This window comes from Amblyomma mixtum, chromosome 7 (genome assembly GCF_055824585.1).
Source record: "Amblyomma mixtum isolate Tamu chromosome 7, ASM5582458v1, whole genome shotgun sequence".
Classification (NCBI taxonomy): domain Eukaryota; kingdom Metazoa; phylum Arthropoda; class Arachnida; order Ixodida; family Ixodidae; genus Amblyomma; species Amblyomma mixtum.
Window position 1 is genome coordinate 145,608,384 of NC_143018.1, and position 19,299 is coordinate 145,627,682.

Sequence of the window (19,299 nt, forward strand, 5' to 3'; positions counted from 1 at the left end):
TCACTTGTGCTTTTCCCTCTTTCCTTTTGTCTCGCATGCCAGCCACACTCTTGAGAATAATGAAATACGGTAAGAAAACAGCCATAAGCATAGCACGCAATAGCACTATGGAATGCCCTGCTAAACACCATTGTATCATGCACTAATCGCAAATCATTCCGAGAAATACTAAATGACCATTTTTCGTGAGAGCAATCTTTTCAATTTTATGTTGTACTTTATAGAGTCACTTGTCTTTGTCTCACCGTAAAACAGCGCCCTAACACGGGACGAAGAAAGAAGACACGCACAAAGACAGCGCTGAACTTATAACTGCATGGTGTATTGCATTGCTCGCAAGAAATACCGGAAAGGAATACAAAAACCAAAAACTGTTTTACGCTGTTTAACGCTGTTTTACGCGCTGTTTTACGGTGAGATCGTGTACCAACTGGCCCGGCAACTATCCTTAATACTTTTTTTTGCTTTTTTATGTCATTCCTTCTAGCCTGTGTTTACTGATGGGTTCATTTTTTTTTTACTTCTTACATATTGTATAACATTTTGGGCTCGACTTACCTGCTGTACATTCCTATTCCTTTTTACTGTTATTTTTTTTCTTTCTCTGTAGTGTTCTTGTTTTCGTTGGTACAAGTCTTGAGTTTGCTCTCCCCTGATGTAATGCCCTCGGGCCTTTAATGGAATAATAAATGAAAATGAAATGAAATCGCGGCAAATTTGCACTCGCTTCTTTCTTAGACAAATAAGGCAGCTTCCTCCCAAGTTAGGCTGCAACGGTGAGGAAGCGCATCGAAACCTCCAAGGCAGCATGCGTTTGGTGACCCTTGAGGGCTCTCGGGTGATTTTATTTCACAGCCGCAACGAGGTATAGAGGAGCTCATGACTCGTCGTCTTGAATCGAGAAAACCATCAAACGGCAGGGGTTGAAAATACGGCACCGAAAAGTGTGACGAAAAACACTTGCTGTGGACTTCCCCGGCTACAGCTTCCGTGAGACGACGCTTCCTAAGGAAGGTGGGCCTGCGATGGGACGTTGCAGGCGACTATCGCAAGTGGACTCATGATAATCGCTTTATCGCGACCTTTTGCCACTTTTTAAGCGAGGCTTGTTTGCACTCCTTGTTATAACTTTCTTTCCCTTTTACATTATGCCTAATGGCAAACATCTGGAATAAAAAAAAAAGCGAAAAGAGCTCGCTGCGAGGTCACGTGCTGATCGTCCTCCCCTTCGGCTTCATCCCGTCGGAGCAATGTTTGCCGTAGCCAAACGTCTGCCAATTAAGTGCCGCTGCCTGAGCCTTCTGCAACCAAACTAAGCATAGCAGCGTGTTTTCCCGTCCGCTGTCGTGATCTTGTCCGTCGGCCTAAACTCGGGGCAGAACCGGGCAAAACAGGCGAAGTGAGCCCGGTGAACGCTCGAGGATGTAAATTTTGATTCCGTAAAAGAAAGAGCAGAGAAGAAAAGCGCAAGTAGAAGGTAGGTGGCGATAGTGGCCTTATCAAGGGATCTATGAGCTTTTCCTCACGGATACTGACAAAATGTTTCAAGAAATACATAACTTTATGGACGAGTATGATCAGCTTACCCGCTTTTTCCCGAAAAGCAAACATGTCTACTAAAGACCCCTGCAGTAGAGGTTCCTAAACACACAAGACGGGATCCCGCTTTTCACGCGGAACTTACAGTGAGCTCTAGCAGAGTTTCTGTTGCGTAAGCTGTTTTGTACACAAACCACCGCGCTTTCCAGGCTCTTAATTTCACCTCCGCTACCAGGAAAGCACTCTATCTTCCAAAAAAAATTTTAGTTGGTCTCGATAACCATGCCATGATGGCCTCAGTTGCCTATGTGCCATAAAACCCAACACAACACAACACTCGATAACCATGCGGCTGATTGAATGAAGTAAAAATTCATCGCTGATCAATGCAACTGATGCAGCAGATTACGCGTGAAAACTTGCGTCCCCCCCCCGTTTGACGCCCCGTACTCCGCATCGCTCTCCTGATCCAATCTAGTAACCACAGTGTGACACCCCGCACTCCCTCTCGACTCTCACCACCCGTTCTCTCACCCTCTGTCCTATCCCACTTTTCCTCCCTCTCCCCTGAAAGCGCGGAGGGTATCTCACACGCTAACGACAACGCCGGACAGCTTTTCCGGCAATGGGTGTTCTAATGCTGCCTCATTAAACGTTGATTCATGAAATTTCATAAGGAAGCAATCATGCCTGACTGGCTCGCTTCGCGGAAAATGGGGCTTCCGAAAGAAAAAGTGGTGTCCGTTAAAAACAGCTACCCTGCCACTTGAACATCTGTGAAACATCCGTCCGATGTGCATCCGAGCAGCCGATGCTCTGTGATGCCTTAATGATGGACGTTTTTCCTACCATGAACGCTTATTTTAAAGCCATTGCTCTCAGCGGCATTTCTAAAGGCATCCGCGCCGATTTCACCCAGGGCTTTAAATCACGCAGTTGCCAGAGTCATCCACAGTAAAGAGGCCGCAGTGACGCCAACAGACAACAGTGAACAGCTCCGGTTAGAGCACACTCACAGCGCTGCGTGTATCGATCCCGACATCAGCGGGAACGCAGAAGCAAGCCCAGAGCCACTAGTAGTACTGCTTGTGGTGCATTGCACCAAAAGCTACCCACAGCGTTGGCGGTGGTGCTCGTAAGCAGTCCTCGGACATTCAACTTATATCATCAAATACGAAGGAAAGTAGTCATCATCTTCACATCATCATCATCATCAGCCTGACTACGCCCACTGCAGGGCAAAGGCCTCTCCCATGTCTCTCCAATTAACCCTGTCCTTCGCCGGTTGCGGCCACCGTATTCCCGCAAATTTCTTAATCTCATCCACCCACCTAATTTTCTGCCACCCCCTGCTACGTTTGCCTTCTCTTTGAATCCATTCCGTTTAAGGACCATCGGTTATCTTGCCTTCGCATTGTATGCCCTGCCCAAGCCACTCCTTGGTTGGTTTGTTTATGGGGTTTAACGTCCCGAAGCGACTAAGGCTATGAGAGACGCTGTAGTGAAGTGCTCTGGAAATTTCAACCACCTGGGGTTCTTTAACATGCACTGACATCGCACAGTACACGGGTCTCTAGAATTTCTCCTCCAAAGAAATTCAACCGCCGCGGCCGGGATCGCACCCGTGTCTTTCGGGTCAGCAGCCAAGCACACTAACCACTGGGCCACCGCGGCGGCTCCAAGCCACTTCTTCCTCTTGATTTCAACTAGGATATCATTAACGCGCGTTTGTTCTCTCACCCACTCTCCGGCTCTTTCCTGAACTAGCAACACTAATACGTATAACACAGCAAAACCATCATGGAATATTACTAAAATTCTGCATGTGTGCCATCAGCGTCAACCTAAAACGCTAACAGGAAAACGTTACCGCCAAAGCAAGAACACCAACGATTTAGCTGCTAGGCAAGAAATACTGTTAACCCTTCCTCGCTCTGGCCTTCACACCACCACAGTGGCGGTCTTCCTCGCGTATAAAACCCCCTCGTTTTGCTGCTCCTATTTCAATGTCTTGTTCGCGCTTCATTCGGCGTCGATAGCGTGGCTGGTCAAGAGTATCACGCGAGCGTCGAATGCAGAGAAGTACAGCGTTCTGCGAAACTGGCTTTGAATGCGTGTTCGTATTCTCGCCAGTTTCGCTGCCTGGCTTCGTCAAATGCCGCTATACAACCATCTCATTTAATTTCATTTTATTACCCTCAAGCGCAAAAGCATTACAGAGGGTAAATACATTATATAGCGAGAATAAACAGAGCACAATAAAACCTGAACCAAACGAAAATGCTAATACATAACATCAAATAGAAGCACATAAATAAAGAAAAAAAATACGTGTTAGGAATATTAACTGAACACGGGAATAAGCGGCAAAAGTATACAGTAGCACAGCAGATGGAACAACCGTAAACGGAACAGGTACACACATAGAAAAACAAGGAACATGACACAAGATAACTGGGTGCTAGCAGAGATGTCAAGAATCAGCTTTAAGGCACCTTGAAAGTGTTGCACGAAAAAAGTCATGATTCTTTATTAACGCGATGTCAGACGGAAGGCGATTCCACTCTGCTGATGTACAAGGAAGAAAGGAACGATAAAGGGCGTTGGTCTTGCAAGTGATGACGTTTACCTCACAAGGGTGGTCGATACGTGATAACCGTTGCTTGACGTTGCTAAAAGGTGATGATCAATTTTAACCGCGCAAGGACAGCTTTTCCCCAAAGAGTGCCATACCACAAGCTGTATTTCATCACGCAAGGTACGATTTTACCGTTTAAAATTTGGCCGGGTTCCTCCTGAAAAGAAGTGTATGGGAGGACAACGGCAGAGCGTCTAATTTCCCAATGGCCAAATGAACAGCGCCACGAACAGGCGGAGCCAATCTCAAGCGGCGAGTTGGTGCCCTCTGTCGCCTGGAAGTCGGGGCGGTATAGGCCGCAACAGCCCTGAGAAATGATGCGCCCCAGCATGATGATGATGTCCTGAGGAAATCTTAAGGAATCAGGAACAAACTTTGTCTTCTTCTAGCACGCATCATAACACTGATGATGATGAGTGGATGAAACAGTATGACGAGGGAGGTTGGTCAGGTGGTTGGTCAAATCTACTCCACCTTGGGGGATTCCTTTAAAACATTTGGTCAACACTGTTCCCACTTCGAGTTATTGATCAATTCGCTCTCGCCCTACCATAAGCTTGCCGTCCCGGTTAGCTCAGTTGGTAGAGCGACTGCCCCGGTGTAGCGGTGGTCCCGGGTTCGAACCCCGGACCAGGACTAATTTTTCTTTAACTGCGAAGTTTCTGAGAAAGCTGTATAGCTTTCCTTTGTAGCCGTATGGCAGCGCTTGGGTGGACGTCAATGAGTAATTACTCCCTTATTACAAATCTACTCCTCCTTGGGGGATTCCCCTAAAACATTTGGGCCTTCATGACCACAAAGTGAACAAGAGAGGGCAAACCTCAGGGTGCAAGAGGACTTGTCTTCGTCTGGGCATCACTGGCGGGGTTTAGACAAGGTCCGAGGCCGAAAGCCCGGTAAGGGGGAGGACGGTGCGAAGTTGAAATGGTGTTAGGATGGGGAGGGTGAGTCTTGTTGTCCAGGCATGATAGCTGCTAAAGGGGATTAACCAGTTGACCTGCAGAGGGAGGAGGAGGAGGAGAATAAACTTTATTTATTCCGTCCACAAATGTAGCAGACGGTGTGGGATTATAGCCCCATCAAGTGGCCATGAGCCCGTGGCGTTCGGTGACTTCTAGGGCTCTTGTCACAACCCGGATCTGTGTGTCCGAGTCGGAACTGAGCAATGCGGCTTCCCACTGGTCTTGATTCGAGAGCTGCAGACCTCGAGGGGTGGAGTCCCGAGGGCAAACCCAGAGTATGCGGGATAGGGTGGCATGTTGGCCCCATAGTTGACAGGAAGGGGAGTAGACCCCAGGGTATATGCGGGCATATATCGCGAAATTGTGAAGAGAAAAAGGCCAGCTCAGCAGAAAGGAACCCGGGGAGTGTGCACCGTGAAGAGATGTGGGCGAGCGTGGGCTCCAGCTCCGACAAGGTGGCTGGGTATGACCAAAGTCCCTAGATCAGCTCTGCTAAGTGGCGGCGAGTTCCTCCTCGCCCAGCCTCCTTTCTTGAGCGGCTCGCATCGTCCGCCATATTCTTCCCAACGCGCTCGGGCGATGCAGCTGCCGAGCGGTTCGCTGGGAGACCTTGCAGTGTGACGGTTTTGCGGACAGTGGCAAATGATGGCAAATGAGATAGGCACAGACAAGGAGCGAAACATTCAACCAGTGCACTCCACGTGGTGTTCTGCCGCAACTGGGCAGGGCGACGAAAGTGCGCAGACCGCCGGCCGATTTCCCATCATCATCATTATTTTACCCTTAAAGGCCTCTGTTGAGGCACTACATAAGGGGAGGGGGGGGGGGGGGACAAAGCAAATACAACTGAGAATAACACGTTAATACAACAAAACATAATGCAATACAATAAAATGAAAAACTAAGCCCGAGCGGCTTCTGGCCTGCTGTACCCCCTGTACGCTGCTGTTGAAGCTATTTTCAATGCAGTAGCTGCCCGAAACGCTTCTGAATGGCACGTAGCCTCATACGGATACGGAACCGTAAAGTAGTGGGCGTTTGTAGCCGCAGAGGCTGCATGTCTTACATGGGTCACCGCAGAAACGGAGAGGGAAAAAGAGAGACAGCACGAGCTCGGCTAACAACTGGAGGTTTATAGCAAGCGGACCAATAACAAGGAAGCGTTGAAAACACAAACAAAATCAAAGGTCTTGAAGATCAGAGATCGCGCCCAAACGCAGTTGGTCTTGAGGTTGCAGCCATCTCGGTAGAAGACCAGCCTCAGGTCGCAACAAGGAATTTACCACAACTTTCGGATGGCCCCACCGTGGAGCTCGGCTGGTGCCCCGAGAGACGCGGGTTCAATCCCGGCCGCGGCGGCCGAATTTCGATGGGGGCGAAATTCTAGAGGCCCGTGTGCTGTGCGATGTCAGTGTACGTTAAAGAACCCCAGGCGGTCGAAGTTTCCCGAGCCCTTCACTACGGCGTCTCTCATAGCCTTAGTCACTTTGGGACGTTAAACTTCATAAACCAAACCAAACAATTTTCAGATCATTAGGGGTGTACGACCAGCGAACAGAAAAAAAAGGTGTTATAAAGTTGACCGCTTATTAATGTTTCACAGAACAGCCCTGAGCCGTGACCTGTGCTTCAGTCTTTTTTTGCAGCGAAGGCACATAAGGATGGCTGCCCGTTTACGGCCGACGTCTTGAAACGAGGCACATGGCAGCAAAATCGCGAACAAGCTTGCTAGATTATGCAGGCAAGTCAACGGCTCTCAGCACAAGAATAATTCTGCCTAAAGAAACAGCAGACTGGTTGTGCGATGCCAGGCAGGCGTTGTGTGCGACGTTCCAATCTCGTGCGGTGCAATTCATGCATATAAACCCTTTTATCTTTTAACACAGTTAGCTGCAGCGCGAACAGAAATTTGTACGAAAGGACAAAAACGAAAAAGGCGTGCGAAGAAGAAAATCCTGCTTGAGCCTCAACACAGCGGCAAGGAACATAACTGATAGATTTAAGATCACCCTGTCGCGTTTCCTAAATATTGAGGTGGTAAATTTTGGCTCAAAAAACAGTGCTTGAGCCTCGGGGTCAAAGGCCTGATGAAAATCGAAATATTTATGGGGCACTTTGTCTAAAGTGCGTAGAGGCGAAAGCGTTTTCCGTACCACTTTTGACTACCTCTGTGACACTGGTGACACCACCTCTGGAGCCAGTAGTTTGTCGGTTGGTGTGGATTGCGGTACGTGAGGCGCCGTCTTGAGGGCTTTCCTCAGGATTGCGTCCGCTTGTTGCATTTCGTATTTTGTGCAGTGGTAGTATGGGAGGGGCTACACAACAGTCTCGAAGAACTCCAAGAAGCGCAAATAATAGCACAAATCGAAAGACTAAAACTATCGGCAACGGGCAGAAGACTCCTGAGCAGATACGGCGGTGAAGCTACAATAAAGGAGACACAAAGCATGGAGACGATACCAGACGAATACAGAAACACCATCAAAGTAGCACCGATACCAAGGAATATGGACCCGAACCTACACATGGTGCGAAGAGAAGCAAGAGCAGAGTACGTACAAAGAATACTGGCAACTACAAACCACACTGTGTACGTAGACGCCGCTACATACACTGGTAACAGAAACCACAAGAAAAGCAAAGTGGCAACGGTGATCAACTCGGACCTAAAAGAAATCACCAGCGTGTCAATCCGGAACTGTACGGTAGTCGAGGCCGAAGAGGCAGCCATGGTTCTAGCGGCAGCGGAGGGCTACCGATTCAACAGGTCCTTAACAATGCTCACCGACTCACAAGCTGCATGCCGCAACTACCTAAACGGTAGAATCAGCCACAGCGAGCTCCGCATTCTCCGCTCAAGTGGCAAAACCGAAAACAACCAGGCTAAACACACGATAGTTTGGGTACCGGGACGTACCGACATTACGGGAAATCAGGAGGCGGATAGGATAGGTCGAGGGTACGCAACAAACCGAGCATCCAACATTCCCGACACCGCTGAGGAACCCGAGTTGGTAGCCCAAAGCTATACAGAGATTCTTAAGAGGGATCAGACGAAAATACCCGCCCCCACACAAACAACTCAATAGAGAAGACGCCGTAGCATGGCGGCAGTTACAAACGGGAACATTCCCGTGCCCAAACATCCTAAGCAAAATCTACCCCACACAGTACAAGAGCGAGTGCCTGTGGTGTGGAGACAAACCAACATTATGCCATACCACATGGGCATGCCAGAAAATAGACAAGCTATCCGTCATTGAAAACCCGAGTGCGGAACAGTGGGAGAGGATGCTATCCAACGACATCCTGAAAGTCCAACAAGAACTAGTCAGGCGTGCACGCAGGGCAGCTACCCTCAGCGGAGCCCTGGACTAGGGGAACCGACCCTTATGATAAGATGGAAGACACCATCTGAAGCCGCAAAAAAAATATTGTAAAATAGAGCAAATAAACGTTTACCACCACCACCACCACCTCTGGATGACGTCACACATAATTAAGCACTAAATACTAACTAATAACAAATTACTAATTCATTGCTAATTACTGATTTTTGCCTAAACACTAATTAACTGCTAATTAATGACGCTTAAGCTTCGCCTTTAGGAGTGGAACGCGACAGCGTGTTGTAGCGCTGCCAGGGAGTCTACGGAACGCTACCACCCGTTCGGCGCGATGCGCTGCCCTTTGAACGCAACGCTTTTTGAGGAAAGGAAATGCCGCAGTAATTCTCTGTCATCTCGGCGGACACCTGAACCGCACCGTGCAGGAAGGGAGGAAGTGGAAGCGAAAGAAGAAAGAGAAAGAGGGGCCGTAATGAAGAAAATGAAAATTGTATTTGAGGAAAGCAAATTACGCAGTAACTGTGTCACATATCTCGGTGGACCCTCCGTCAAAAGCGTGGCATCTCTGCTGACAAGCTTCTGCTGACGACCTTCTGTCAACAACGATGAGGCATTAAAGGCTTTCGCCTTAAAAGGACTTGAGGAGTGTTAATTGTTGGGCTAGTTGGTGCTGTAGTTGGGACATTTCCATAGAATAATAGCGCAACGGCTCCAGGTCAAAGAAGACACACAGAAGAAAGAAGGCCTCAGACGTGCGCAGGCGCAAACCGCACAGGTACACGTGCTGCAACTTTAAAGCAAAACCCGCGATGGAAACATTTTCTCCGCTCTATAAAATCGAGATATCGCTAACACAACGTGGCCCAGCATTCTTGATTTAGTATGCTTCTATAGTGTCTCGAGTGGATTGCAACCTGCTTCTTCTCAGCATCTTCACTTGCTGAAACACACAGCACATGTAAAAAGCTGGGTGTTTTGCGCCTGAATAAACTGTTCAGAGTCAGCGCTGTATTTGTCATTTCCGCTCTTCCTTCCCTGTGGCTTCTTTGGGCTGCAGCCGTTGCGCTGTTATTGTATGAATATCGCCCCGTCAAGAAATAAAAAGCAGACTTACGCTAAAGGCTATGCAAATAGCTAGATGCATGCCGTTAAAGAACCCCAGGTGGTCGAAATTTCCGGAGCCCTTCACTACGGCGTCCCTCACATCCTGAGTTGCTTTGGGACGTTAAACCCCCATAAACCAACCAAGCAACCGACAAGTAGAAGCGCCTTTATGAAGAAGGCAGGGGGGCGCGTTTTTCAGTACCAGCGTAGCAACTATCAGCCCCGCTTCAACGGAAGAATTCATTTATTTAACCGCGTTTTCCTTATTGCCACTACGTGGTTTTCGCAGACATGCACATTAAGAGGGATGTTCAGAATGCAAGCATGAAAGAGATCACAGAGCAGCATCCGCAAGCCAGATCGTAAACAGGCTTTTCACTGCCTAATATTAGCATACCTAGGTCAAATGTTTAGGGGAATCCCCCAAGGTGGAGTAGATTTGTAATAAGGGAGTAATTACCCACTGACATCCACCCAGGCGCAGCCGTACGGCTACAAAGGAAAGCTATACAGCTTTCTCAGAAACTTCGTAGTTAAAGAAAAATTCGTCCTGGTCCGGGGTTCGAACCCGGGACCACCGCTTGACCGGAGCAGTCGCTCTACCAGTTAGCATACCACGGATGAGAAACGAACAAAAAGCCAGAATGTATGCGTCTGTCTCAATTATCGCAGCTACGAACTTCATTCACGTGTTTCTCACCGGGGAGAGCGAAAATGAGCTCTGGAGTTTCGCATATCCCAACGCAAGACACGGCACAAATGTCTTGCAGAGTGCACAGAACACAGTGGATGCTGTGGCATCTCGTTACGCGGTTGAAAGATATCCCAGGGTGATCTCGAAGCAGCAAGCACTACACACAACCAACATTAAAAATAACATTGAACAAAGAAGAGAGAGAAAAAAATGTCATTGAGGGAGTAAAGGACGGGTCGGGGAGGAAGGGCAAGGTGAAAGAAACGATTAAGCGGCGGTATGAAGTGCTGGTAAATACTCTGACCATGTGCAAGACCTATTTAAACAATTACGCCAGTGCCGGAATGCACATTCCAGCTGTAAGGTTGTAAACTTGTTCATTAGGAACGGCCCTCTCTATTTTCTGTCCCTTGCAGGTTTGAAGCCTAACTGAAGAATGATTAAGCTTAAAGATGCACTGAAGAGGAATCTGAACTGGTCTTTTTGCCGCGGGAACTCGATCTACACGTTCCAAGCATTCTTATAAACATCTAGTTATTGCCCTGTGCTGCCTATTTCTCTAATTTAAATCTGATTAACGTCGGGCTCCCGCCTTTTTTTTTTATTCCCCTTCAGAGTGTGGGAAGAGTCGACCAACGCATGGAGAGCCTTTCAGGCAGTTGCGTGGCGGCATTGCTCTCGCTTTTATTATGTTTCTGAGGTTTCCGTGACTAAATAGATCTAGTCAGAGACCACACAGTTGCAAATTGGACCCACAGAATTAAAAATACGAGCGGATTATTTGCTTTCGCCGATCACTACGTATCAGTCTGCCGATGGCAGAGCGGCAAGCCGCCACAGGACTGGGTGAAAAGTTCGTTGACTCCTCCCACCGTCAACGAGGAATTCAAAAAAAAAAAAAGGCGGGAGCCGAGACGTTTATTCGGATTTAAATTACGGAAACCGGCGGCACAGTGGAATAATTCGAAGTTTCTAAGAACGCTCGGAACGTGTAGATCGAGTTCAAGCGGTAAAAATACAAGTGGAGATTCCTCTTCAGTGCACTTTTAAGTTCATCGAAGTTGTGACCACGTTGATTAAAATGTTCTGCCTCTGCCTTCCGTTCTTTCGCCGTGAAGCAACAACAACAAAAAAATAACAGGATAACTACCACTGTGCCACGCCAGATTCAGCGGCGGCTATTTGTCGTGATGAATACGATATACATTGAAGAAGGATGGAAAGTTGGGGTTGATTTTGCTGGACCAATGTTCTTTGCCCTGTTTTTACCGCGTGATTTTTGTGTATATATGTTTGCTCCTTTCAATAAAAAAGTTAGTTCCGAGTCGGCGCTCGTCTGTGTAGTGTTCTTGCTTCGTCCTTCGTCTTCTTCGCGCTGTACCCCCAATGATGAATTCGATATTCCTTATTCATTATCGTTTGCCATCCTGTTTGAGTCCATCCTTTTTTTTTTTTTTTTGCCATCGTCCTTGAGCAACACAACGCTGCCACGTTGCTTACGAGCGCAGGTTTTCTCGGAAGCCTGGCGAACCGCTCGGAGGCAAGGACAAGGGAAGAGTTGAAATCTGGTTTAGTTGGTACACACTTATGAAAAAACCAGCCAAAAATACGGGGACAAAGGAGAGACGAGGCACACACAGTCGTTGTGTGTGCCTCGTCTCTCCTTTGTCCCCGTCTTTTTGGCTGGTTTTTTCACAAGGACAAGGGAGGCGTTCGAAAAAGGACGATGCGCTTTAAAACATGCGGGAGGGATTTGAAGAGCCGTTTGCGCCATGCTCCGCAGACTGTCCAGATCCACTGACGTCCTTCTGGGGTAGGCACCTTTCATGCTAAGTACGAGGAGGCTATAACTTCAGCAATGTAATTCTTCTTGCCATCAGAGCCTTGTATCTGCTCCTCCTCTCTTCCATTTCTCCTTCCCGCAGAGCTCACGGTGTTCCAGAGTTCTGGTGCCCCATTCCTAGCACTTTCGCGTACTTCGGCTGCCCAGCGACCGCAGGCATGCTTCGTTTTCCTGAGGTATCTGTACCTCCATCTAATTATCTGTCGATATCTTATCAGCCCTATCACTCTTTCGCACCGGCCATCAGCGGCGAGCACCTCGATCACGAACACTCACAACTGTCTTTTATGTGCTTTTCTTCCTCCTAGCGACTGGATTAGCCCTCCCATTGAAACTTTCTATGTTTTTGTTTCTCGGCACGGCACGTGCATGCTCAGTTCGTGACGAAAATCATCTTTTGTCTTCGTGTACCGCATTCTTTGCGTACTAGCTTCTGGCGAGTGTATTCATGACAGTAAACTGAAGCGAATGATTGCCACTATCTCCCTACTTAATTTCGAAATAACTGGGTGTTTCTAACGCGCGAGCTTTAAAGGCCCCGCCTCTCAGAAAAACCGGCGTTGACCGGCGGCGTGGCCGAAAACGGCCTAATTGACGGAGTCGTGACGTCACAACCACATGACTTCGCGCGGGTAATTCAAACACCCCAGTGATCTCACTCTTGCTTCCCTTGCACAGGTGCTAGTCCGTCAACGCACGGAATCGACGCGGCGAAAGACAAATTAGTAGTCCTCTGGTAGGTAGCAAACGTCTCAGGGATGTTCATATATGCAAAATAAAGTAATTGCGGAGAAAAGTAAATTGGAGTAAATTAGGTAGGATTCGAACCAACGAACCTCAGATTGCGAGACGGGCACACTTCACCCGTTGACCACAAATGCTCTTTTTTTTTCTTTATTGCCTGGCTTTTACACAGAAAATTGGACAAACCAAACAATCAACAAAACACAATAAACGCTATGTACATACGACTCGTGGTCAGCCAGCAAGAATCTGGCCTCGTCTAATTAAAATTCAGTCAATGTACAGAGCGGCTCTAGTTTTGAGAGCCACTCCGGAGGGTCCGCAGCGGCCTTCTGAATGGCCAGAAACATGTCCATATTTTCGCGAAAGTAAATCCTGGCTTGACCACAAATGCTCGACGGATTAAATAGGATGGAGGTGGCCCTGGCAAATGCGTTTTTGTCTGACTTGCTGTGGGGTATTGAGGACATGTTCCGATGCATGCATAGTTAATTATGCTAATTGGCGGTTAGGTAATTCAACCAGATTAATTCGATTTCTGGAATGTTTCGACCATTGTGCTCAATGGCGCGCGTGCGTGCGTGTGTGCAGTATATCGATGTTCAAGATGTTATTCGTGGAGAGATGTATGAACCCGCCGAGTGCGCCGCCGGTGGCGATGCGTTCCTACTCTGACACCAGGTCTCGTCTGTCTGGAGGAAAGTTTCCGTCCGCCGGGGAGTCCGCCGAGGGGCGCCACGATTCTGCCGCCGCGGCCGGGGTCGCACCAGCGACTTTCGGGTCAGCAACCGAGCGCCGTAGCCACTGAGACACCTCGGCGGGGCTAATTTGCCAGGTTTACCAGAGTCGTGGCGTCCTCTCCACTCTGTTGCCTATTTCACTTTTTTATTTCATTTCGTTCCATTTCAATGTGCGCCCCACTTTTCTAGAATGTGCTCCTCTATTTCGTGCTCAGCGCTCACGTCTATTGTCGCTAATTCTTAGTCGGTTAAGTGTGCATCTCATTGTCGGGTTCCCACTACCAATCTTATGACCAGCTGAGCCATCAGGAAATTAATGCGTTTATGATAGCTTGGTCTACTATGTGTCCCTCCGTCGTATACTCCCATTGCACTGAAACTGCCATTAATTCCATGCTCCACAAACTCCACAGAGGATGATCTCCTTAATAACAGCGCCTTCGACAATAATTTTTTTTTTTAAATCTGGAGACCCCATTTTGACCCCCGAACTAAGCAGGGATATCTCGTGGTGCGCAAAATACGGCTTCTAATTTCTGTCTGACATAAGAACTCTGTGCTTGGCATTTGTATCGGACCACTGCGTTGCGTGAACAGATGGAAATGATTCCCTACATGGAATGTTATTGCGGGGTCAAAATAAACAAAAAATTAAACAAACTGGCGCACGTGTCATCGAGCGGAGATGAGGCGCCACCTGCCATAGGCTGCACACACACATGGCATACGCAAATGTAACTGCAGAATGCACGGGACGTCAGGTTGAAGGATGAGACACGTCTGGTGAAGGAAGTCAAGCGGGGTTCAGCAAGGAGTCAATCGATCCGCGCTTCGCTTTTATGCGAAGCATATTACTAGAGCTACACCCCTTACAAAAATGACTTTTGAGCTTCAGTTGACGCCTTGTTGAGCTCCTGTTGAATCAACTGGAAACCAACATGAACTCAATGTATGTTGAGCCTACTCAACACCTGCTACACGGAATTTTTGCTGAGCGTAGTCAAGAGATTTACTGTTGAGCAATTTCTGTTGAATTTTGGTTGAATCATCTCAAGGCAGCCGTTTTTAAGCCTAACTAAATGAAATAATTTCGACATGCATCGTGTAAACAGAACCTGATCACATTACACATATTAAGAACGCATGCAGCACCCGTTAAAACTCTCATAAACCGCTCAAAGTCATTTTCTTGCATAGAAAAAAGTGAAATATGCTCATTCAGGCATACCTACTTTGGAGGATTCGTATGTGCTTTCATAAAAAAGAGCGCTTAATTATTGCTTTATTTATGTTGTTTATGAATGAATCAAGGTCGTCAAAGAACAGACCGTTGCATATAAACTTGATTACTTCTACTACCCATAAAATAAATAAATATTAATAGTAATAACTGACATAACTTTGCTGATCGACAGGCCACAACCTGCGCAGGTCCGGACACCCCTGAGTAGGACTATATAAGGGCGAAGCCGAGGTTGCATTTAAGATCGTAAGATGAACTCTTATGGTGTCTTCGACTGGTCGTTTCAGATCGCTCTAGAGCGCTCTGAGATGCAGCCGCACGTTCGGCTGGTCGAAATCAAGCGCTCTGACTACATTCGGCTGGTTCTTTCAGAGCGCCCGCCTCCAGCTCAGAGCGCTCTGAGGCGCTTCGAGAAAAAAGTCGGAGCGGCCCCGAGATGTGTTCACGTGACAGAGCCACTTCCGCCGTTTCGCGGAGGCGGATGCGAAGCCAGGGTAGCCAGGGCACATCACGACCGGTCTGGCGAGGCATTCTTACGCATCCGTAGAAGCAAGTTTTGGCGCTTTAAACGTCCCTGCTGTGTGGCTTTGTGAGGGGAAATGTCGAAAAGCAGACGAATCATTAAGCTGGGTACGCCGTCTGTGTTACTGTCACATCTGGGGGCTGCCGCGGCATATCCAGAGTGGTACAACGGGACACTAATTTTTTTTTTTTCGACGCGAGCCGGAGACGAAGAACTGCTGGGGCAGCGATACAGGTTCAGCGGCGGCGGGGGCGATGCAGACTGTGTGATTGCTGTCGTTGACACCAGCGGCAGCGCCACTGCGGTGTGGCGATTCCGGAAGTTAGGTCCTTTCCTTCCTTCTTGCGCTTTCGCTCTGAAAACTTGCTGACCATTCGGCTTGACCGGTCTCGCTGTGCGCTCGGAGCTAGAGCGGCTCTCACGTTGCCAAATCCGAACCGGTTCGTGGGAGCGACCAGTCGAAGACACCATTAGTCAGTTCATTGTATAGCCTCGTGTGCAGTCCCATGCTCTTTATCTGATGGATGTGTAGGGCTAGGGTGTATGTATGTATATATATATATTTAAATACATACGTGTTTGTGCGTATATGTGGAGCACTACGTCACAGGGGATGACGGCTTCACGTTAACGAGAAATTGCAGCAACAAATGAATATACCGCCGAAAATTGTATTGGTAGTCGGTCCATCTGGCGCAATACAAATGTATTCCCAAGATTTCTTTTTGCTTTTTTACCCCAGCCAAGATTCAGAATGGCGTGTTGATTCACTCCCGTAATTCCAACATGAATTCAACATGAACGCAAAGCAGAACTTTCATTGAGAATGCTCAACTCTAGCACAGTTGCCACTTTTCCAATGAGTTTCAACTCGGCCTCAATAATTCCCCAACACTAGCCCATCCTTGTCACAACAAAAATTCAACACGGCGTGTTGAGTCTGCTCATGAGAACTTCAACACTGTCTCAAGAAGCATTTTTGTAAGGGACTACAGCCCGTCGAGCGCGGCGGTGGAGCTACCATTGACCTTTAGCGTGACCACGTGACACCACGTGACAACATGACGTCACAGCAGAAGAGAGATGGGCTGCCGGCTCGCGCGGTCGGCCGCGGCGGTGGAGGCTCCACATCAGAGGCGCTGCAGCTCACGTACGTGACGCTACAGCAGCGGTATAAAGCTGAGCTTGCCTCGCTCTCCGAGCACTTACGAGGCGGCCAGGTGTTGGGGTGCCGCCTAGAAGCAGGGCTGATTTGAACGAGAAGCGAAAGCTTCAGCGTGCCACAAAGACCGATGAAGAGCGGGATGAACGTCTGGCTAAGCGGCGTGCTACACTTCTAGTGGTTGTATTAAAATGACCAAGTATTCAACCAAGGAAAGCATGTATTACCAAGCCTAGCCATCAATATGCTTCGCATCTGACTAGGCTTAACCTTAGCTAAGCCTCAGCCAATTTTTTCTCTGGTTTTCGCAGCGCACAAACAGTAGGACTGATAGTAAGGGAGACAGCGCTGCCAGTCTTTGCTCTCCTTGACCCCAACAAAAGAATCGTCTGCGTTTAGCCTTCCATTACGCTGCCTCTATAGAGAACTGCCGGGACTGTGTTTCATCGTGATCGTCGCCTTGCCTTTAGACAAGGCGCATCCCTTACAAAAAAGTTTTAGACGGCTTATAGAGTGTCTCTTGACTTCTGTCTATGAGGTCTATAGACTAATAACAGTCTATAGGCAATACAAATGCCACAGGCAGTCTATAGACCATCTATAGTTTTACGGCCATACACTTTTAGTAGACTTTTGTCTATGGACCGTCTACAGACTATGAATAGAGAAAAAGCAATATCTATAGGAAGTCAATAGAGACAGTAAGATGTCTATAGACTCTCTATAGGCCATTTTTATAAGGGATCCGGTTGAAAGCCGTGGAGGAGTAGGAGGGTCTCACCGGTGGTGGTGGTGGTGTTCCTGACGGAGGCCGCGTGGACGACGAGCGAGGCCGGCGAGTCCCAGCAGCAGGCGGGCGAGCTGCGGCGCGGTCGGCTGCCGGCCGCGAGGTTGGGAAGCGACGGCCACCGGCGCGACGACCACGACTCATGGCGACCCGCCTCGGGGCACGGCGCCGGCGCCCCCTCGCGACCACCGCCTGCAAACAACAGAGATGCGTTAAGCCAACACAGTTTGCAATGCACAAGAAGAAGGTTTAAATGTTTCCTCACTGATGTTGCACACCGCGCGAAAAGCTACACGGAACGCGATTCCAAAATGTTCTTTCTAAATTTTAGCCAACGACACTTAAAAAAATGGCCTATAGACAGTCTACAGACTATGAATAGACCAAAAGCAATACCTATAGGAAGTAAATAGAGTCAATAAGAAGTCTATATATAGACTGTCTATAGACAAAAGTCTACTAAAAGTGTATGGCCATAGATCTGTAGATTGTCCATAGACTGCCTGTGGCATTTGTATTGCCTACATACTGTTCTCTGGGATTTGTCTATAGACACTCTATAGACTGTCTAAAACTTTTTTTGTAAAAGGATAACGACAATAAAGCAACCAAACAGTTGTGTCCTGTCCGCCAGCGCGTCTCGAAACGCGAAATGAGTGGAGGGAAGTCGCGCACTCCGCAGCGACTGCCATGGACAGGGCCAGTCACACTTAGCGGGAACACGGCTCTGCGTGGCCACGCGCGCGCGGAATGCCACTGTTCTAACGCGGTCATGAATCAATGCAGAGTGGCACACGAGACCCTGACGTGGTGCTTCGTGCGATCTGCCCCTTTGCATGAGTTTGCTACAGGCTTGGCCGTAATGGCGCTCCGCATGCGCGCAGCAACGCGGAGCCGTGTTCCCGCTAAGTGTGATTGACCCTGTACGCCCAGTACGCGATCCCTCACCGCAGCGGGTTCGCACACGCGTGTTTCAAGGACCAGCGGCGACTGCTCCATCCGGGGCACTAGATGGCAGCACTGCAAACAAGTGCCCCGTTTCTTTGCCTGCACTTTAGAGCTGATCCGACGCGATTGATTGGCACTCCAGCACTGAGGGCAACGAGGAGTGGCGGTAACGGAGCGGAACGAGGGAAAGTTTGTGATCGCAAGACACCCTCCCAGGGCTCTTCTATGCGATTCACTAATTCTCAGGGCTATGCTGTCGCGCTCAAACCGGATTTCAAAGTTTGTCTCGATTTTGGAAGCATGGCCGGCACAGAAAAATGAAAGAGAAAAAACAATAGCCCTGCCGCAGGAAGGGCACAAATTGAGGAGAAAGCAATGTACGATGCGCTACGGCGCTTCACCGTGTCAGTGCGCGACCGGTCTGATAGCAGACAGCCCACGGTGCAACAAATTTTCGGCAGCGCAGCACCAAGTTCTTTACCTTTATCACTATGCCTGCGATAGTACTTCCGAAAAGAACTTGGAATTGTTTAAATGCTATTAAATGAGCAACAACTTCCAGTCACAAGAAACCTGAGCTCAGTGCGAGTGGTGCTGCCCCTTACAAAAAACGTTTTAGACAGTCTATAAAGTGTCTATAGACTTTTGTCTATAAAGTCTATAGACAATCTATAGATTTATGGCCATACACTTTTAGTAGGCTTTTAGCAGGTATAGACAGTCTATAAACTATGAATAGACAAAAAGACATATCTATAGCAAGTCAATAGAGTAAATAAGAAGTGTATACACTGTCTATAGACCATTTTTATAAGGGCATGCAAGTGCGACTGTTGTCGCTGCTCTTCTGAGCTGCTATCCTTTCGTCCGCTAAAGAAATCAGATCGTGGAAACAAATGCAGCAGGATCAATGCGCCCCAACCGGCCGAGTGTAGTTCGCCCGTGCTGGACAGCTAGGGGAAAGTGGGCCATGCAAATAGGCTTAGATCGCGGGTATCAGCCGCGGCAGCAGAAGAAGTACCCCG

General features: G+C 48.4%; 1 protein-coding gene across 10 annotated transcripts in view; it reads right to left on the bottom strand.

The window, feature by feature from the left end:
• The window catches only part of LOC149337784 (muscle calcium channel subunit alpha-1-like), a 615,266-nt gene that overhangs the window by 279,145 nt on the left and 316,822 nt on the right, over window positions 1-19,299 (bottom strand). For all 10 annotated transcript variants that reach the window (XM_089553522.1, XM_089553521.1, XM_089553520.1 and 7 more), the window contains exon 2: window positions 17,321-17,518. Coding sequence is in view for 9 of the 10 variants with exons in the window: in XM_089553521.1 (XP_089409647.1) it covers window positions 17,321-17,518 (198 nt within the window). In the remaining variant the exon portion in view is untranslated. The remainder of the gene's footprint in view (window positions 1-17,320; window positions 17,519-19,299) is intronic.